This window comes from Lycium barbarum, chromosome 10 (assembly GCF_019175385.1).
Source record: "Lycium barbarum isolate Lr01 chromosome 10, ASM1917538v2, whole genome shotgun sequence".
In the NCBI taxonomy this organism is placed as follows: domain Eukaryota; kingdom Viridiplantae; phylum Streptophyta; class Magnoliopsida; order Solanales; family Solanaceae; genus Lycium; species Lycium barbarum.
In genome coordinates this window covers 107,208,379-107,224,527 of record NC_083346.1, presented here as the reverse complement: position 1 = coordinate 107,224,527, position 16,149 = coordinate 107,208,379, and the positions used below count along the sequence as shown (strand labels likewise).

Genomic DNA, 16,149 nt, shown 5'->3' with positions numbered 1-16,149 from the left:
ATATATTTTCTAAAATAGCACTTATCCATGAAAAATATCCCAAGTGATTTCAAATACTATATATTAATTTGTTTATTAGACCCATAAAAGAGTAGATTTTGATGTTCTTTAAAGAAAACCTGAAATAGTGTACATGAAGAAGTTAGTGGCAGATAATATAAACCCTTCAAAAACACATAAAGTAACAATCTCATATGATAATTAAAATTCCAAATAAGTATATATGTTTCCGGTATAAAAAAAAAGCAGTTCAGTGGACTAAGCTCTCACTATGTATGACGTCCCAGAAAGGGCAGGACATATGTTTCGGGTATATAAAAGGAAAAATTTATTTTACTCTTTTAACATTTCAACTCTCACCGTTAATGAAATTGTTTATTTCAAACTTATTTATACTTATCTTGAATTCATTTAAGGTTATAATAATGTATTTTATTTTCACATGTATTAGTAAATTCATAATTTCATTTTCAAGAATTATCTAAATAACACTATAAACTTTTCAATAACTTCAAATTTATGTTAATATTTATAATCTTAATTTAGAGTCTTAACACAAATTAAGCTAATGATAATAATTCAAGTACATTAATAAAGAAAAAAAATTGAATTACTGAAAAAATTCTAGAACGAAGCTAAGCACATATGAGCTCACTAAGGAAGTAAGATTTTGGAGGTTTAAAACAAATAGAGAGAGAAAAAATATGGAGAGCAACATACGACATGGAACATATATAAATGTAAAGTAAAACCTAATTAATGCTTAAGTTGGAAAAAATATGGCTACAAAGTTGTCTAAATTTACCAAAATCTATGAGAAAAAAATAATCTAAAAGGTACTCCCTCCGATCCATATTATGTGGTATTTTTATTTGGACATATTTGTTAAGAAATTCACTCATTCCTAGAATGTAAGATGTATTTCTACTTAATTACTCTTAATCAAGTAGTACCTATTTAGTATGATTTCTTAATTATGTAAAATGCCACTTATTAAAATAAGAGTAAATTTGAAAAAGAAAAAAATTAATATCTTTTTTCTTATATAAGAATTACTTATTTTGAATTAAATATAAATATTTAAAACACCATATAATATGTATCAGAGTAAAAAATATAATATGTACCGGAGAAAGAAATCTAATGTACGTAAAAGCCAAGAAGAAATCCTTGAACAAAATACAATACACACCAATTGCAATGGACCCACGCAGGAGTAGTACTATTCATATTCATATTCATATTCAGAGAAGGACCAAAAAGTAAAGCCAATTGCTGCTGCAGTAGCCACCTGTAACATCATCAACAACAACAACAAGCCCAGTATAATCCCACCATGTGGGGTCTGGGGAAGGTAGAGTGTACGCAGACTTAACCCCCACCTTGAAGGTAGGGCGGCTGTTTCCGAAAGACCCTCGGCTCAAGAGAGGAAAACAAGACAAAAGGTCAGATAGGATCAAGCATATCGAAAACAATATGAAAACAAGGAATAACAAAAGCGAGAAAGTCATGGTAGAACAGTCCGAAAAGAAATGAGCATTAACTACTATAGATAAATAAGATAGTCAAAGTACAACGGCCCAACAAATATAAGCAGCAATCAAATGCAGAAATCAAATGACAATAAACAAATGAGCAAAACTACAATTACTATGGTGAAAGGATAAGCCACCTAGCCTTCTATCCTAATCTGAGCCTTCCAAAACCTCCTGTCTAAGGTCATGTAATATCAAAGATCGAAATTATTTGCAATATTCCAATTTCGTCCCTATGAGGACGACCAAAAGAGCTCATTCCCTCTTATATTAAGTAGTAATAAAAAAGATAGTGGAGTAATGAGGATAAAAATTGGATATGTACAATTTTTCCTTTTAGATATATACTAATACTTTCTCACCAGCTGTCACAATTAGGGGTGTGTAATGTGGACGAAATCATTCTCTGGGAAAAAGCATCAGTCATATAATTGGTTGTTCAGAGTGCATAGCTATAATTTCAACAACGTTGTAGTTGCCTTCAATATAATTATTTCTTCTCGAAGACAAAAGTAGCTAGCTAGACAGAGGTAAGATATGTGTACACTTTATTCTTCTCAAATCTCATATTATGGGATTTTACTTGAATATGTTATTCTTCTCAAATACTCAAAATACCTTCAACGTTTAACCAAAATCTCAACTACACATCTAACCTTTATGGGGGTCACCCCCTGGATAAATTTTTTCAGTAGCAAAATGGCCCTTTTTTGCTGATGTGGCGGAGAGCGTGAATACACCGCCTAATAGCTCGTGATGGCCTTCAAAAATCTGCATCTGACGTGTTTTGGACGCCAACTAAACTGTCACATATGATGCCACGTAGATATATTTAAATTCCCTCCATTTTTACACCCAACTTCTCATTTTTTTAGCCCAACTTCTCATTTTTTTTCTCAATCACAGCCAAACAAGCCCTAAACACAAAACCCATTTTCCTTTCACACCACCACCAGAACAGTACCACAATAATCCTGTGGTTTCTTACTGATTGCATAGGGAAATTAAAGATCGTCTATGAGTTTGAAGTGTAAGTTGCCAAGTGAAGATTTGGATGTTTTGGTATCCATCTCCATTTTTTTTGTCAAAATAATATCCATTATAAACGAAAATCTAAACTGAAGAAAATCCACATATGATTCCCAACAACTTGTTAAAGAACAACTTTCCACCATAAACGAAAATCTGAAGAATAAAAAAACGAAAAATCTGAAGAAGAAAAAAAAAAGGAAAAATCTGGAAAAAAAAAAAAAAAGGTTGAAAAATCTAATGTTGTTAAAGAAAATCTGATTGGAAGTTCCTTGTTTGGAGTTGGTACTTGTTGCTTGGTTGGAGTTGTGTAAGCACTAATTCTTTGAGTTGATTTTGGGAGAAAATTAAACTCCATTGCTAGAAATTTGGAGAAAGCTATGAAGAACACCAAATGGGTTTATTTAAATTTTTGATTGTTTGATCAAATTAATGGATGAACTTTGTTCTATTTGGTGTTAGGAAGCTTCCTTTCACATTTGGGTTTGTTTGGATTAGATTTGAGGAAGTTGGTGTGATTTTTTTTTTTTTTCGGATCCTTACTAAAAATGGAGTATGGAAAATCGAGAGATTTTTTTTTTGAGTTGATTTGGTGTGATTTTTTTTTTCAACTCCTAATGAAGACGATGATGACGTGGCACGTGGGCTAGGCGGGTGTGGACAACCGCCATTTAATATTTGGGGGTTGGCTGATTGGTCTGCCACATCAGCAAAAAGGGTCATTTTGCTACTGAAAAAATTTGTCCAGGGGGGTAATAGGACCCCCGCAAAAGTTAGGTTTGTAGTTGGGATTTTGGTCAAACGTTAGGGGGTATTTTAAGTATTTTCTCTGTTATTGGAGATAAAAGTCAAAACACACTTGAACTATTATTTTTTCCTGAATTTCACACTCAAATTAATTGTTTTCTTTTCAACTTGAATTATCACCATTGTTCTCTTTTTTTCTCTGAACTACCACTATCTATCTATTTAAAACGCACTTAATTGAATAGATGATGTTATTTCATGTAGAAAATTGGGAACAACTGATAGTGAACTATAGAATCCAAACTGTGTGGTCACACTACTAGTGCACCACATTCTTTTCTTTCCTTATATCCAATTTTCTGTCATATAATAATTGGTCCTTTCGTCTTGTAACAAGGTGGAAGGTACATGTGTATAATTAAGCACAGATTTCAAAGGTCTGGATTTTCTAGCCTATCCTCCTCTTACCTTCAATCATTTGAATTTTTTGTCATCTAATAATTGGTCCTTTCGTCTTGTAACAAGGTGGAAGGTACATATGTATAATTAAGGGATAAGGCATTGTTATCCCGATCTATACCCGAAATTACTACGACACATTTTACCTTTTCCTGCGTCCTATATTATCCCCTTCCAAACGCTGATGTGGCAAGGAGAGTGTATTGCACTCTCTTTGAGAGAGTGAGAAACATAAAAAACGGGAAAACTTAATTTTTTTCTTAACAATTTGTATTTTCTTAAAGTGTGAAAATAAATCTAGTTTTTCATATTTAGTTTTAAAAAACAAGTTTTCCACATTTTAAAAAATAAATTAATTTTTTCAAAATTTTATAAAAATTCATTTTTTTCACATTTTGAAAAGAAAAACACTTTTTCATATTTTATTTGAAAAATAAAAGTGTCCTAAGAAAATGAAATCATTAAAATCAAGATTTTTTAAGACATTTTAAAAAATTAATCAAGTTTTCCATATTTTAACAAATCCATTTTCCATATTTTAAAAAAAATCATGTTTTCAATTTTTTTTTAAAATAAATAAAATTTTCAAGTGCTTTAAAAATCATTTTTTTAAAAGAAAATTTAGTTTTTTAATCCATGTTTTCAGTTTTGTTTTTTAAAAAAAAAATGGGTTTAAAAAAAATCAAATTTTCAATTTTTTTAAATGGGTTTTAAAAATCATTTCTTTAAAAGAAAATTCAGCTTTTTATTTTTTATTTTAACAAAATTGACACGTAAGCTGAAAAAAAATAATAAAAAAAAAATACACATGTGGCAAGGAGAGTCTATGTCACTCTCCCATATAAGAGTGGACATTAACGTTTAGGGAGGTAATTATTCTATTTTAAATAAATTTAGGGGGTAATAGGACCCAGAGAAAGATAAAGTGTGTTGTAGCAACTTTGGATATAGTTAGGAAGGGTAATAGTGCCTTATCCCTATAATTAAGCACAGATTTCAAAGGTTTGGATTTCTAGCCAATCCTCCTCTTACCTTCACACATTTTCAAATGTGTGAACTTGCTATCCTGTCCTCTTACATACATACACACACTTGAACAAAGCTAACCTTTTTTATTGTACTTGAAGAACAACTTTTTACGGAAGGCAATCACAATTTCCAAGTCTTACTTGTGTTTGCTTTTGTTCGATTCTGATAGAATTCAAACTTGTTACCTTGAAAGAAATAAAAAAAGGTTGAATATTATAACCCTGCTTCTTCCATGACACCACCTCAATCAGGAGACAGGGAGGATCGGACAGAAGTACGAAGTTCCGATCTTTCTACTTCCATGTGTAGCTATGAAGTAGTTGTAGTCATGGTTCCATTTCCGGTTCAAGGCCATCTCAATCAACTTCTTCAACTTGCCTGTTTAATCTCCTCATCATATGATCTTCCTGTCTATTATGTTGGTTCAGCCACACTTAACCGTCAAGCTCGGGTTCGAGCCAACGCCTTAAATTCTTCAGACATAGCCAAAATCCACTTCCATGACATTCCAACTCCTGAATTTGCCTCACCTCCACCTGAGTTTAGCGCCTCGAGCAAATTCCCATCACATCATCGGCCATTATGGGATGCATATTTGCTTATGCGCGAGCCTATTGCTTCCGTTTTACACGATATCTCCTCGAAGTCAAGACGAGTCATTGTTATTCATGATTATTTGATGTCCTCCAATGTTCAGGATGTTTCTTCCTTTCCCAATGCTGAATCCTATGTATTTAATTGCATATCAGCTTTCACTTTGTACAGCGTTTCAACCTTACTTAGTGGAATGTCTGTACAATTTGGAGAAACGCTGCTTAAAAAGCTACCCTCCCTTGAAGGAGTGATGCCAGATGAAGTCAAGGACTTGATAGATTCTCAGCATCCCTATACGGATATTAGATCAGGTGATATCCATAATACAAGCAAAGTGATTGAAGGCGAGTTTCTTGATTTGCTGGCACAAGTAGAAAGTAAACAACAATGGGCAATTGGACCAATTCAGCCTACTAAACAAAATCATATCTCAAATAGGAACAATATATGTTTGGAGTGGCTTAACAAACAACCTCCAAGATCAGTTCTTTATATATCTTTTGGAACAGCAACTTCATTTTCGGATAGAGAAATCAAGGAGCTCGCGATGGGATTAGAACGAAGCAAACAGAAGTTCATATGGGTGTTAAGAGATGCCGATAGAGTAGATATTTTTGCTGGGGAAGCTAGAAGAATTGAGCTTCCACAAGGGTTTGAGGAAAGGGTAAGAGGAGTAGGCTTAGTGGTAAGAAAATGGGCACCTCAACCACAAATCTTGGCTCATTCTTCCACAGGCGGGTTCATGAGTCATTGTGGCTGGAATTCTTGCATAGAGAGTATTACTATGGGGGTGCCTATAGCTGCTTGGCCTATGCACTCTGACCAACCGAGAAATAGTTTCTTGGTGACGGAAATGTTGAAAACAGGCCTGATTGTGAGGGAGTGGGAGAAACGTGAGGAGCTGGTGAGTGCATCTACCATTGAGAACATCGTGAGCAAGCTGATGGCATCTGAAGAAGGTGATGTAATTAGGAAAAGAGCAGAAGAATTAGGAGAAGCTGTAAGGCGTTCCACAGAGAAAGGGGGTGCTTCTCGTATAGAGTTGGATGCTTTTATCTCGCATATCACAAGATAGACTTGCTTTTCACCAGAAGTTTCAAGTATTTTGGTTACTTTTCGTTTTCATTGAAAGTTAACTGTCACTTGTCTGCTTCTTGTCTCAGACTAGTTTATACTAGCCTATATTTCTTTGTTCTTGGAATGTTCAGTATCAAACTTTTTATGGCTATCATTGAGAAGCTTGCTTTGTATTTCTCTCTTAACGATCTTGTGTACATTTCTCAGTTGTTTGAATATGCTAAATTGGATGGAATCAGATGTCCTATATTAAGACTCTATTATGACAAAAGACACTTTGTCCATAGATTCCTATGTCTGTCTAAGGGTTTATTGAGAAACAGTTTTGATACTTGTCCTCTAGAACTTCTTAGGAATGAACATGATTAAACTTTTTTACCTATGTGCTTTGAACTTCTGATATTGCCAGAATCTCTTTTCCTTTTACAAGAGTCCAAATAAACTCATATTTTTTTAATAAGAAGTTATTCCTTACATAATCAATAGACAGGAAAGACTAATGTTACTTAGATTATTACAATCTTAGAGATGAGCAGGTAATAATTAATATTGATTTCTTTATCTTTCATGGTTATTTTAGAACTTATGTGGCCAAGTTCATGTTATAGACAACTAGATGTAAGAAGCATATGCAAGTGTTATCTACCAGACTACCACCCACGGATGTGGTGAGATAGATTTCTCCACTCTTAATTAAAAGTTTGGGTTCGAGCTTTATGAATGGAGATATCCCTGGAACATCAGTATTTTTTCCCTTTAAGAGCCTGTTTGGATGGGCTTATGCCTATAAGCTGCAAACAGCTTATAAGCTAAAAAAAATAAGTTGAGATAGTCTAACTTATTTTTTTTTGGCTTATAAGCTGTTTTCAGCTTATAAGCTGCTTTAGATAAGCTAAGTCAAATTGGCCCAATTATTTTTTGAGCTTATTTTAAGCACAAAATGACTTTAAGCTAGTCAGTCAAACACTCAAAAAAACTGAAAACAGCTTATAAGCAACTTATAAGCCAATCCAAACGGGTTCTAAATGTGTCCAACAAAAAGGTTTAATTGAACTCCCTTCAATACACTTAATCATCCACTACCGATTAAAATTTAACTTCAATTTCTACTCTTACAACCCACCTTAGGACTAAAAGTCTGTTTGGTCAAACTTTCAAAATTTGCTTATTTTGAAAAGCATTTTTTGTTAGAAGTGTTATTCAAAAAATTACTTTTAGAGATTAACAATTTTTGTTTGACTAATCAATTTTAAAACATTTTTCAATATAAGAGCGTCAATTTATGCTTGGACAAACTTTTAAAAAGTATTTGGATCACTTTATGAAAAATAGTTTTTGCTACTATTCCAAAGCACTTCTTTCTTTTTTTCCCCTAAAAGCTTGGCAAACATCTGTGTCTTTAAAATAGGCACTATTTTTATATAAACAGAGCATTGTAGCTCTAGAAGCTAGGCCAAACAAGTAAGGATAAATGTGAGATTCAATGAACCCCTTACTTTGCATTAGAAATGCAAATTAAATACGATATTGGAATGAATAGCTCTGAGTAGAGCAGTAAGTAAATTTTTATAGCCGAACCTACTTGATTAACTGACTGAAATGCAATATATTGTTTCTTTTCGGGGGGGAAAAAAAACTGAATTTCTTACCACTCTGTCCGCACATATCTTTTCAATAACTTAAACAAATATTTGAAGATTACTTAAAATAAGTGCTACTTTGTTTATCAAATCGACTCATTAGCAGCTATGAGCAACACCTACATCCAGAGTAATAATTTTGAAGGTAGGAAATTAGGTACTCGAACCAAATGATGTCAGTTTCAAATTAGAACTCAAACTAACTCCTCGTTGCTTTTTGGATCTCTTTTCTAGTCAACAAAAATAAGATTGGCTGATTTTGCCCGGTACAATGAACACAGTGAATGAATAAGCATTATTGTCGATCGTTTGTATCTATTTTGAGTGCATCAAAAGTTCAAATTACTACTGATTAGTTCATCCATTGATGATGCCAAGGGCTTGGACATCCAAAATATTAGTAATTTATGCACAATAGAGACCAAGAAGACAAACACTCTATAGAAATATTGGAGAGATTGTCTGCTTCACTCAAGGAACTAATCATCTATTTGCGCACACAGCACATTCTGCCTACAAAATAAAACAATGTTGTAACGTTTTAGCCAAGATGTTCAAGAATATCCCTTTCTCTTTCTCCATTTGTGGATTCCGGAATAGGGGGTAGCATAACTAATAACGTCCTTCTGAAGGAAGTACGTAAGGAAGAGGCTCCCCAGATTTAAACAGGCAATCCAAAAACATCGGCATACCTTCCAAAGCTCTTTAGCCCAGCTATGTTTACATGGCCTGAAAATGCAGAGCAAGGAAAGTATCATAACGATCCAAAACAGGAATGACCTTCAAAGTCAAATGCTGTGAGCTAAAGGAGGAAGAAGAAAACCTGAAATAATAGCACAAGTAGCTTTCATGGTTGGCTAACGGAAAAGCCTTGGCACTGATCCTTTTGGAATCTTGCCTTCAAGTTTTAGCCTTCTATATGCTTCTCTCATGTGACACGGCCTGATTGGCCCTGTATCCTTTCTCTCAGCCATCACCATTCTAGCTGGAAAAAATAATTCCAAGAAAGATACAGCATAGTGAATACTTGGGAGTGATTGATGCACTATAGCCCTTAAATTGACAGTGCGAACTTTGATGAGTTTTCGATTGAAGCCATTTTAGTGCTACCTTTTTAGTAGTCAGTTTAAGAGGTTAGGCAACATATTCATTCGTGGAAGGTTCTAAGGGCTGCTACTACATTTTACCCTTTAATCAATGAACCAACTACGCCTCACTGGAAAAGATATTTTGGCTTCATCTAGTATATCTAATATAAGCTTGTAAATGTCTACCAACCTGTTTCAACAAGCTCACCAACAAACAATTTTGCTATACCAGACACCACAATCGTCATTGGGATAGATATCTTTGAATTTCCAGTGATACTGGTCAGTAACTGCATAAACAACATAGGCGAAGTGACGACATATAAACAAAATCATGCATGAGAAATTATGAGTGAACAAACAAGTATCTCAATGGACCAGGGGTTTAAACAATGTCCTTTAAGGTAGCAAAGATCATTGTTCCCAAGGATATTCCCGAAATTTGGCGTTTAATCTTGAGGTTCGGAAATTACATATTCTCGGTGACAAACTTAACGCCAATTGCTTTGGTCGGCTAAATGTAAGAGACTGGTCAAATATCAGATAAGAATGCCCTCTAACCTCAAAAAGATGGAAACAGAACTAGCATTAGAGTAGAGGTGAAATGAAAAGGGAAATAAGAGTCTTTCAGCAAAGGAGACTAGCACTTTTCTACTTATTCTATTTCCATCACATATTTATTTGTTTGTGTTAACTTTACTATTAACTTAGAGAGCCTCAGCATATATTAGAAAGATTAATCGACAGAGGCCGCAGAACTGTTATCCAATTTTCTTCTCACTATAGCCATTTTGTCTAAAAACACACATGAATGAGCCCATACACGTTCACAAGCTAAGAGAGGTCAAGAAACAGTCTCAGTATATCCACTATTATGGTACTTTTGGGAGATAATACAAATCATTTGTAACCTGTGCAGAAAAGAGGCTAAAAGGAGGAAAAAGCAAGAGTGTGAGCAACATACCCGCTTCATGTTAGATTTCTGAAATCCAGACCTACGAAACGACTCATACCTACTCATTTGGTCCTCTGTGAATTGAGACAATATAGACCTGCAAAAAAGAGAATAAATTGAAATATAATAGCATCCCAAGAATAATGTTTCTTCTTTTAATAAGTAAATAACAATGTAATTACTCACTTTTTGCACATCAATGATCAATGGAGACAAGTTTGACCCCAAAAAAAAAATGTAATTACTCAGCAAGAAGCTAACAGGACTGAGGTAGACTTGGTGTAAAATCAATGCCTGTGAAGAGGTTAAGTTTCTGATTAGATATAGCTCAAACCATAGGGATTTAAGATTTTCATGATTAAAAAAAAAAAAAAAAAAGCCCTTTGAATGGACGGTGGCGGTGACGTCAACAGCCATCGGGATTCCAAATCTCAACCTTTACTTATGGCTTATGTTAGTCATTGAACTAGAAATATTTAAGACAAGGACAATTTTGAAAATTTCTTCTGCAGGAGGGAAAAGCACCACAGAAACATGTGTTTCCATTGTCGATAAATGGACAGAATAAACAGCATATTTTGTTACCTAACAGCCCAAGAGCATATTTCCATACCAGGTTTGACCATCTTCCTTAAAATGTGATAGCAACTCTCTCTATTACCAGGTAGAGGACTACTGCAATTGGCCAAACAAAACTTTAAATTGGATGTTCTGCCAGAAGTGCAGAAGGAAATGTTACTGTTCAGGAACGCTCAACAATATACACCTAAGTTATGGTATCTACATTTTGGTTCAGGCAGCAAAAATAATTTTGACCACCATTCAGAAGGTTAAGTGGAATTGTATTGTATCTTCTTATTTTTGGTGTAAAGAAAAAGATGTTGGTAGAATTATTAGGATCGCTGTAAGTATTTATTTCTCTGTTTTTCTTTTGAAGGTCCCCAGCATCTCCATAATGCTGAAGAATACAAATTACCAATTTCCCAAAAAAAAAAAAGTTGACCAATCAAAACAACCAGTTTACTAAAAGTCAGACCATATATACTCCAATATACTATAAACCAAGCAGTTTGGTCTGGAAGGCCTCAATGTACTACCCTCATGATTTGAGTAGTTTGGGTATGTTGTAAGACTTACATATTCTTACAATAAACATAGGAGAAAGAAAATTGCTAACACTTCATAGAACAAATTTCAAAATAATACCAATTGTTTTGGCCCAAAAAAAAAAAAAATTAAGAATACTCGAGAGACGAGCAAAGTTGACTATAACGAACTAGCAAACAATGATGCTGAAAGTGAAAAAAGGAAATTACAGCTTATGGGCTTATAGCCTATTTTTTTAATCTATTATATATATCTACAGAACTCTAACATACATTGTTTAGTACTCTCTCAGTTTCAATTTATAAGCACTTCTCTTATTTTTGCACATTCGGAAATGTTTGACACATTCAGCTAATGATATGATTTTATAAGACTTTCACGACTCTCAATAATACAAATTTACAAATTTTAGACTTTGATTTGATGTTTTCTCTATCAAATTAACTTTTCAACCATTACTTTACAACAACAACAACAAGCCCAGTATAATCTCACTATGTGGGGTCTGGGGAGGGTAGAGTGTACGCAGACCTAACCCCCACCTTGAAAGGTAGGGCGGCTGTTTCCGAAAGACCTCGGCTCAAGAGAGGAGAGAAAAAAAAAAAAGAAAAAAAAAAGGACAAGACAAAAGGTTAGATATGATCAAGCGTATCAAAAACAATATGAAAGCAAGGAATAACAAAGCAAGAAAGTCATGGTAAAAGGAGAATTAACTGCTATAAATAACTATGAAAATGAAAACAATGAAAGTAAATAAGCCATTATAAACCAACACATACTCGCAGAAACTCGCTGAAATCAAGAGACAAGAAACTATACAACAACATAACTACTCTTAAGGGAGGATAAACGTGACTACCTACTATCCTTCTACCCTAATATGAGTCCTCCATACCCTCCTATCTAAGGTCATGTCCTCCGTAAGCAGGAAATGGGCCATGTCCTGTCTAATCACTTCCCCCCAATACTTCTTCGGCCTACCTCTACCTCTTCTGAAACCGTCGCTGGCCAACCTCTCGCACCTCCGCACTGGGGCATTTTCATCTCTCCGCATCACATGTCCAAACCATCTCAGCCTCGCTTCCCGCATCTTGTCTTCCACTGAGGCTATTCCAACCTTGTCTCGGATGACTTCATTCCTAATCCTATCACTCCTAGTGTGCCCACACATCCATCGCAGCATTCTCATTTACGCCACTTTCATCTTCTGAACATGAGATTTCTTGACTGGCCAACACTCCACCCCATACAACATAGTTGGTCTAACCACCACTTGTAGAACTTGCCTTTAAGTTTCGATGGCACTTTCTTGTCACACAACACTCTGGAAGCAAGCCTCCATTTCATCCATCCTGCACCAATACGATGTGTGACGTCATCATCAATCTCCCAATTTCCTTGTATAATAGACCCAAGATACTTGAAACTATCTTTCTTCTGTATGACCTAGGTGCCAAGCTTCACTTCCACGTCAGCCTCATGTACTATATCACTGAACTTGCACTCCAAGTACTCTGTCTTGGTCCTACTCAACTTGAAACCTTTAGACTCTAGAGTTTGTCTCCAAACCTCCAGCTTAGCGTTAACCCCGCTGCGAGACTCGTCAATCAGGACTATGTCATCCGCAAATAACATACACCATGGCACCTCACCTTGAATTTGCCGCGTCAATCCATCGATCACCAAGGAGAATAAAAATGGACTAAGAGCTGATCCCTGATGCAGCCCAATCACCACTGGGAAGTGCTCTGAGTCTCCTCCCAAAGTCCTTACCCTGGTCTTGGCCCCATCATACATGTCCTTGATCGCCCTAATGTACGCCACATGTACACCTCTAGCCTCCAAACATCTCCATAGAACCTCTCTCGGCACTTTGTCGTATGCCTTTTCTAGGTCGATGAATACCATGTGCAAGTCCCTCTTCCTCTCCCTATATTGCTCCACCAGTCTCCGTACAAGATGAATAGCTTCTATAGTTGAGCGCCCCGGCATGAATCCAAACTGGTTCTCTGAGATAGACACGCCTCTCCTCACCCTCATCTCCACCACTCTTTCCCACACTTTCATAGTGTGGCTTAGCAGCTTGATCCCTCTGTAGTTGTTGCAACTTTGAATGTCGCCCTTGTTCTTGTACAATGGAATCATTGTACTGCATCGCCATTCTTCGGGCATCTTAGTCGTCTTAAAGATGACATTAAAGAGTCGAGTCAACCATTCTAAACCTGCCCTGCCTGCAGTCTTCCAAAATTCCCCCGGAATCTCATCGGGTCCGGTCGCTCTTCCCCTACTCATCCTACGAACAGCACCCTTAACTTCTTCAACCTTTATATTCCTACAATATCCAAAATCACGACACCTCTCGGAGTACTCCAAATCTCCCAACACAATATCTCTGTCCCCTCCATCGTTCAAGAGTTTGTGGAAGTATGACTGCCATCTCCGTCTAATGAAAGCGTCCTCCACTAGTACCCTACCATCCTCGTCCTTGATGCACTTCACCTGATCCAAGTTGCGCGCCTTCCTCTTCCTCTCACTCGCCTTGGCTAGTTTGTACAACTTCTTATCCCCGCCTTTGTCCTCTAGTTCGGCATACAGGCGTTCAAAAGCTGCTGTCTTTGCCGCCGTAACCGCTAACTTTGCCTCCTTCCTCGCCATCTTGTACAATTCCCTATTCGTTCGCCTCTCTTCATCCTCCTTGCTGTCTACCAACTTCGCATACGCCACCTTTTTTGCTTCCACCTTCTCTTAAACTCCTCCATTCCACCACCAGTCCCCTCGGTGCCGACCACGGCTACCCTTCGAGACCCCCAGCACCTCTCTAGCTACTTCTCTAATGCAACCGGCCGTCCTATCCCACATATTGATCGCCTCCCCACTACTCTCCCAGGCACCCATAGATCTCAGCTTCTCCCTCATCTCAGGGCACCCGTCATGGTCAAACTCCCCCATTTGATCCTAGGCCTATCGTCCACGACCTTCTTTCTCTTCCTCATCTTGATTTCTAAATCCATCACCAAGAGCTTATGCTGGGTCGATAGATTCTCACCCGGGATCACCTTGCAGTCTTTACAAAGACCTTTATCTTCCTTCCTAAGGAGTAAAAAGTCTATCTGCGTCTTAGCCACCGAACTACGAAAGGTTACCAAGTGCTCCTCCTTCTTCGGGAAACTCGAATTGGCCACCATCAGCCCAAAGGCTTTTGCAAAATCCAACAGTGCAACTCCTCCTCCGTTCCTGTCCCCGAAACCACAACCTCCATGCACATCGTCATATCCCCCTGAAATTGACCCAATGTGCCCGTTGAAATCTCCTCCTTTTCAACCATTACTTTGATACTTTTTTTTTTTTTTTGGTAAGGACTTTGATACTTCCTTCCCTTGCCGCTAGTATAATGGCAAAGACAAATAAACATCTTGAATTCTGCATTGAACAACCAGATTAATACAAAATGAAAGTGAAGGAGTACATAGTTTGAGAAAGTATCAAATCATGGAAAAATCAAGCTAATCATTTCAAAAAATATTTAAACCATGAGTTTCAGTTTTCTTGATGGATTAGGTTGGTTTGGCAGTTCTTTAGACATCCCTCACTATCAAAAGGCAAAATCTTATCAGAAAAGAACATAGATCCTATTTTTGTTGGTGATTTCATGACCATATACTTCCTTCAATACAAGCTACAGTAGTAACCTTCCCAATTTTCCCCCTCATTTACAAATCCCAGCCCAAGCAAAAACATACTAACTTGGCAGAAAGATGGACCTACATCGCTAGCAGGAGGCACCTGAGTTGTGGATACAGCTAGTTTAAAAGCTAAAAATTCATTGGTGCTTTCTATAGGTACTTAGTTGCATCATAAGCAAGACGCCTTATCAAATTTCTAACAGATCTTTATACAAGAATCCAACCGGTTCTGAACTTACAATTATTCCGAAATTCATAAAGCAGATATCCTAAAGATACAGGCGTGTAGCAACATACTAAAGACACCAATGACATCAGCAATTCTTGTAGCAAAAAGACAAGCAGGAAAGAAATGGGAGAGGGAGAAAATAATGTTAATGACTACGAAAAATAGTTTTCATCGTGTGCAGGTGATAACACTTATTAAGCAGTCCAACCAGCTTTTCAGACAATGAAATCCCTAAAGAATGCTAAAGAAAAAAAAGGAAAAATCAAAGACTTACTGCATCTTCGACAGTTTATCAGGATCACTGCTTGATGCAAACTTTCCTAACTGCACATCCATGTTTTCTTCCTCTTCCTCCTCATCTTCCTCTTTGATTTTACTATTACTTGGACCAGCAGTACCAGCAGAAATTGGTACATTCCTAGATGTCAAACTATTTTCAGGACCAGGATTGATATTAGCATCATCACCTCCATGCGCACTAACATTAAGTGCAGCTTGGTCTTCAGTTTCATTCTCATCAAGGCCAACAGGAGATTCAGGGGGTGATACCTCCTCTTCCTCAATGGCAGCTTCAAAGGGATCCTTTGAATGCTTCATAGTATTATCTGGAGAGAAATTGAGATCAAAATGAAGTACAGTCAAAATTTATAACGACGCCGGATACTTTTTGGCTGCTACAACAAAATGTTGACATATAATGTAACATAACATAAAAAATCAGTTCCAAAAAAAACTTGGCCATTATAGTGAAATGTTGTTATAGAGGATAATTGCTATACAGAGGTTTGACTATATACACCAAGCTTAGAAATGTCCATCTTTAGTAAGATTACCAGCATTCAAATCACAAACTTTAGTGTGACTTATGAAGTTACTTGGTACATGGAGACTAAGGAATGGTGCTATGTAAGACCCTCTGACTAGGTTGATAGGAAATAATTTCCAGCTCGGATATTCTTAAGTAATTTGTAATTGCA

The 16,149-nt window shown here is 36.4% G+C and overlaps 1 protein-coding gene across 1 annotated transcript; it reads left to right on the top strand.

Moving 5' to 3' along the window:
• Nucleotides 1-4,776: 4,776 nt before the first annotated feature.
• LOC132613937 (zeatin O-xylosyltransferase-like) lies at nt 4,777-6,643 on the top strand. The gene has a single exon (XM_060328243.1). The coding sequence runs from the start codon at nt 5,032-5,034 to the stop codon at nt 6,466-6,468; it is 1,437 nt and encodes a 478-aa protein (XP_060184226.1). The 5' UTR covers nt 4,777-5,031; the 3' UTR covers nt 6,469-6,643.
• Nucleotides 6,644-16,149: the final 9,506 nt, after the last annotated feature.

Bases quoted from the DNA above. Each gene is read 5' to 3' on its own strand.
- LOC132613937 (XM_060328243.1), top strand. From the start codon at position 5,032: ATGACACCACCTCAATCAGGAGACAGGGAGGATCGGACAGAAGTACGA.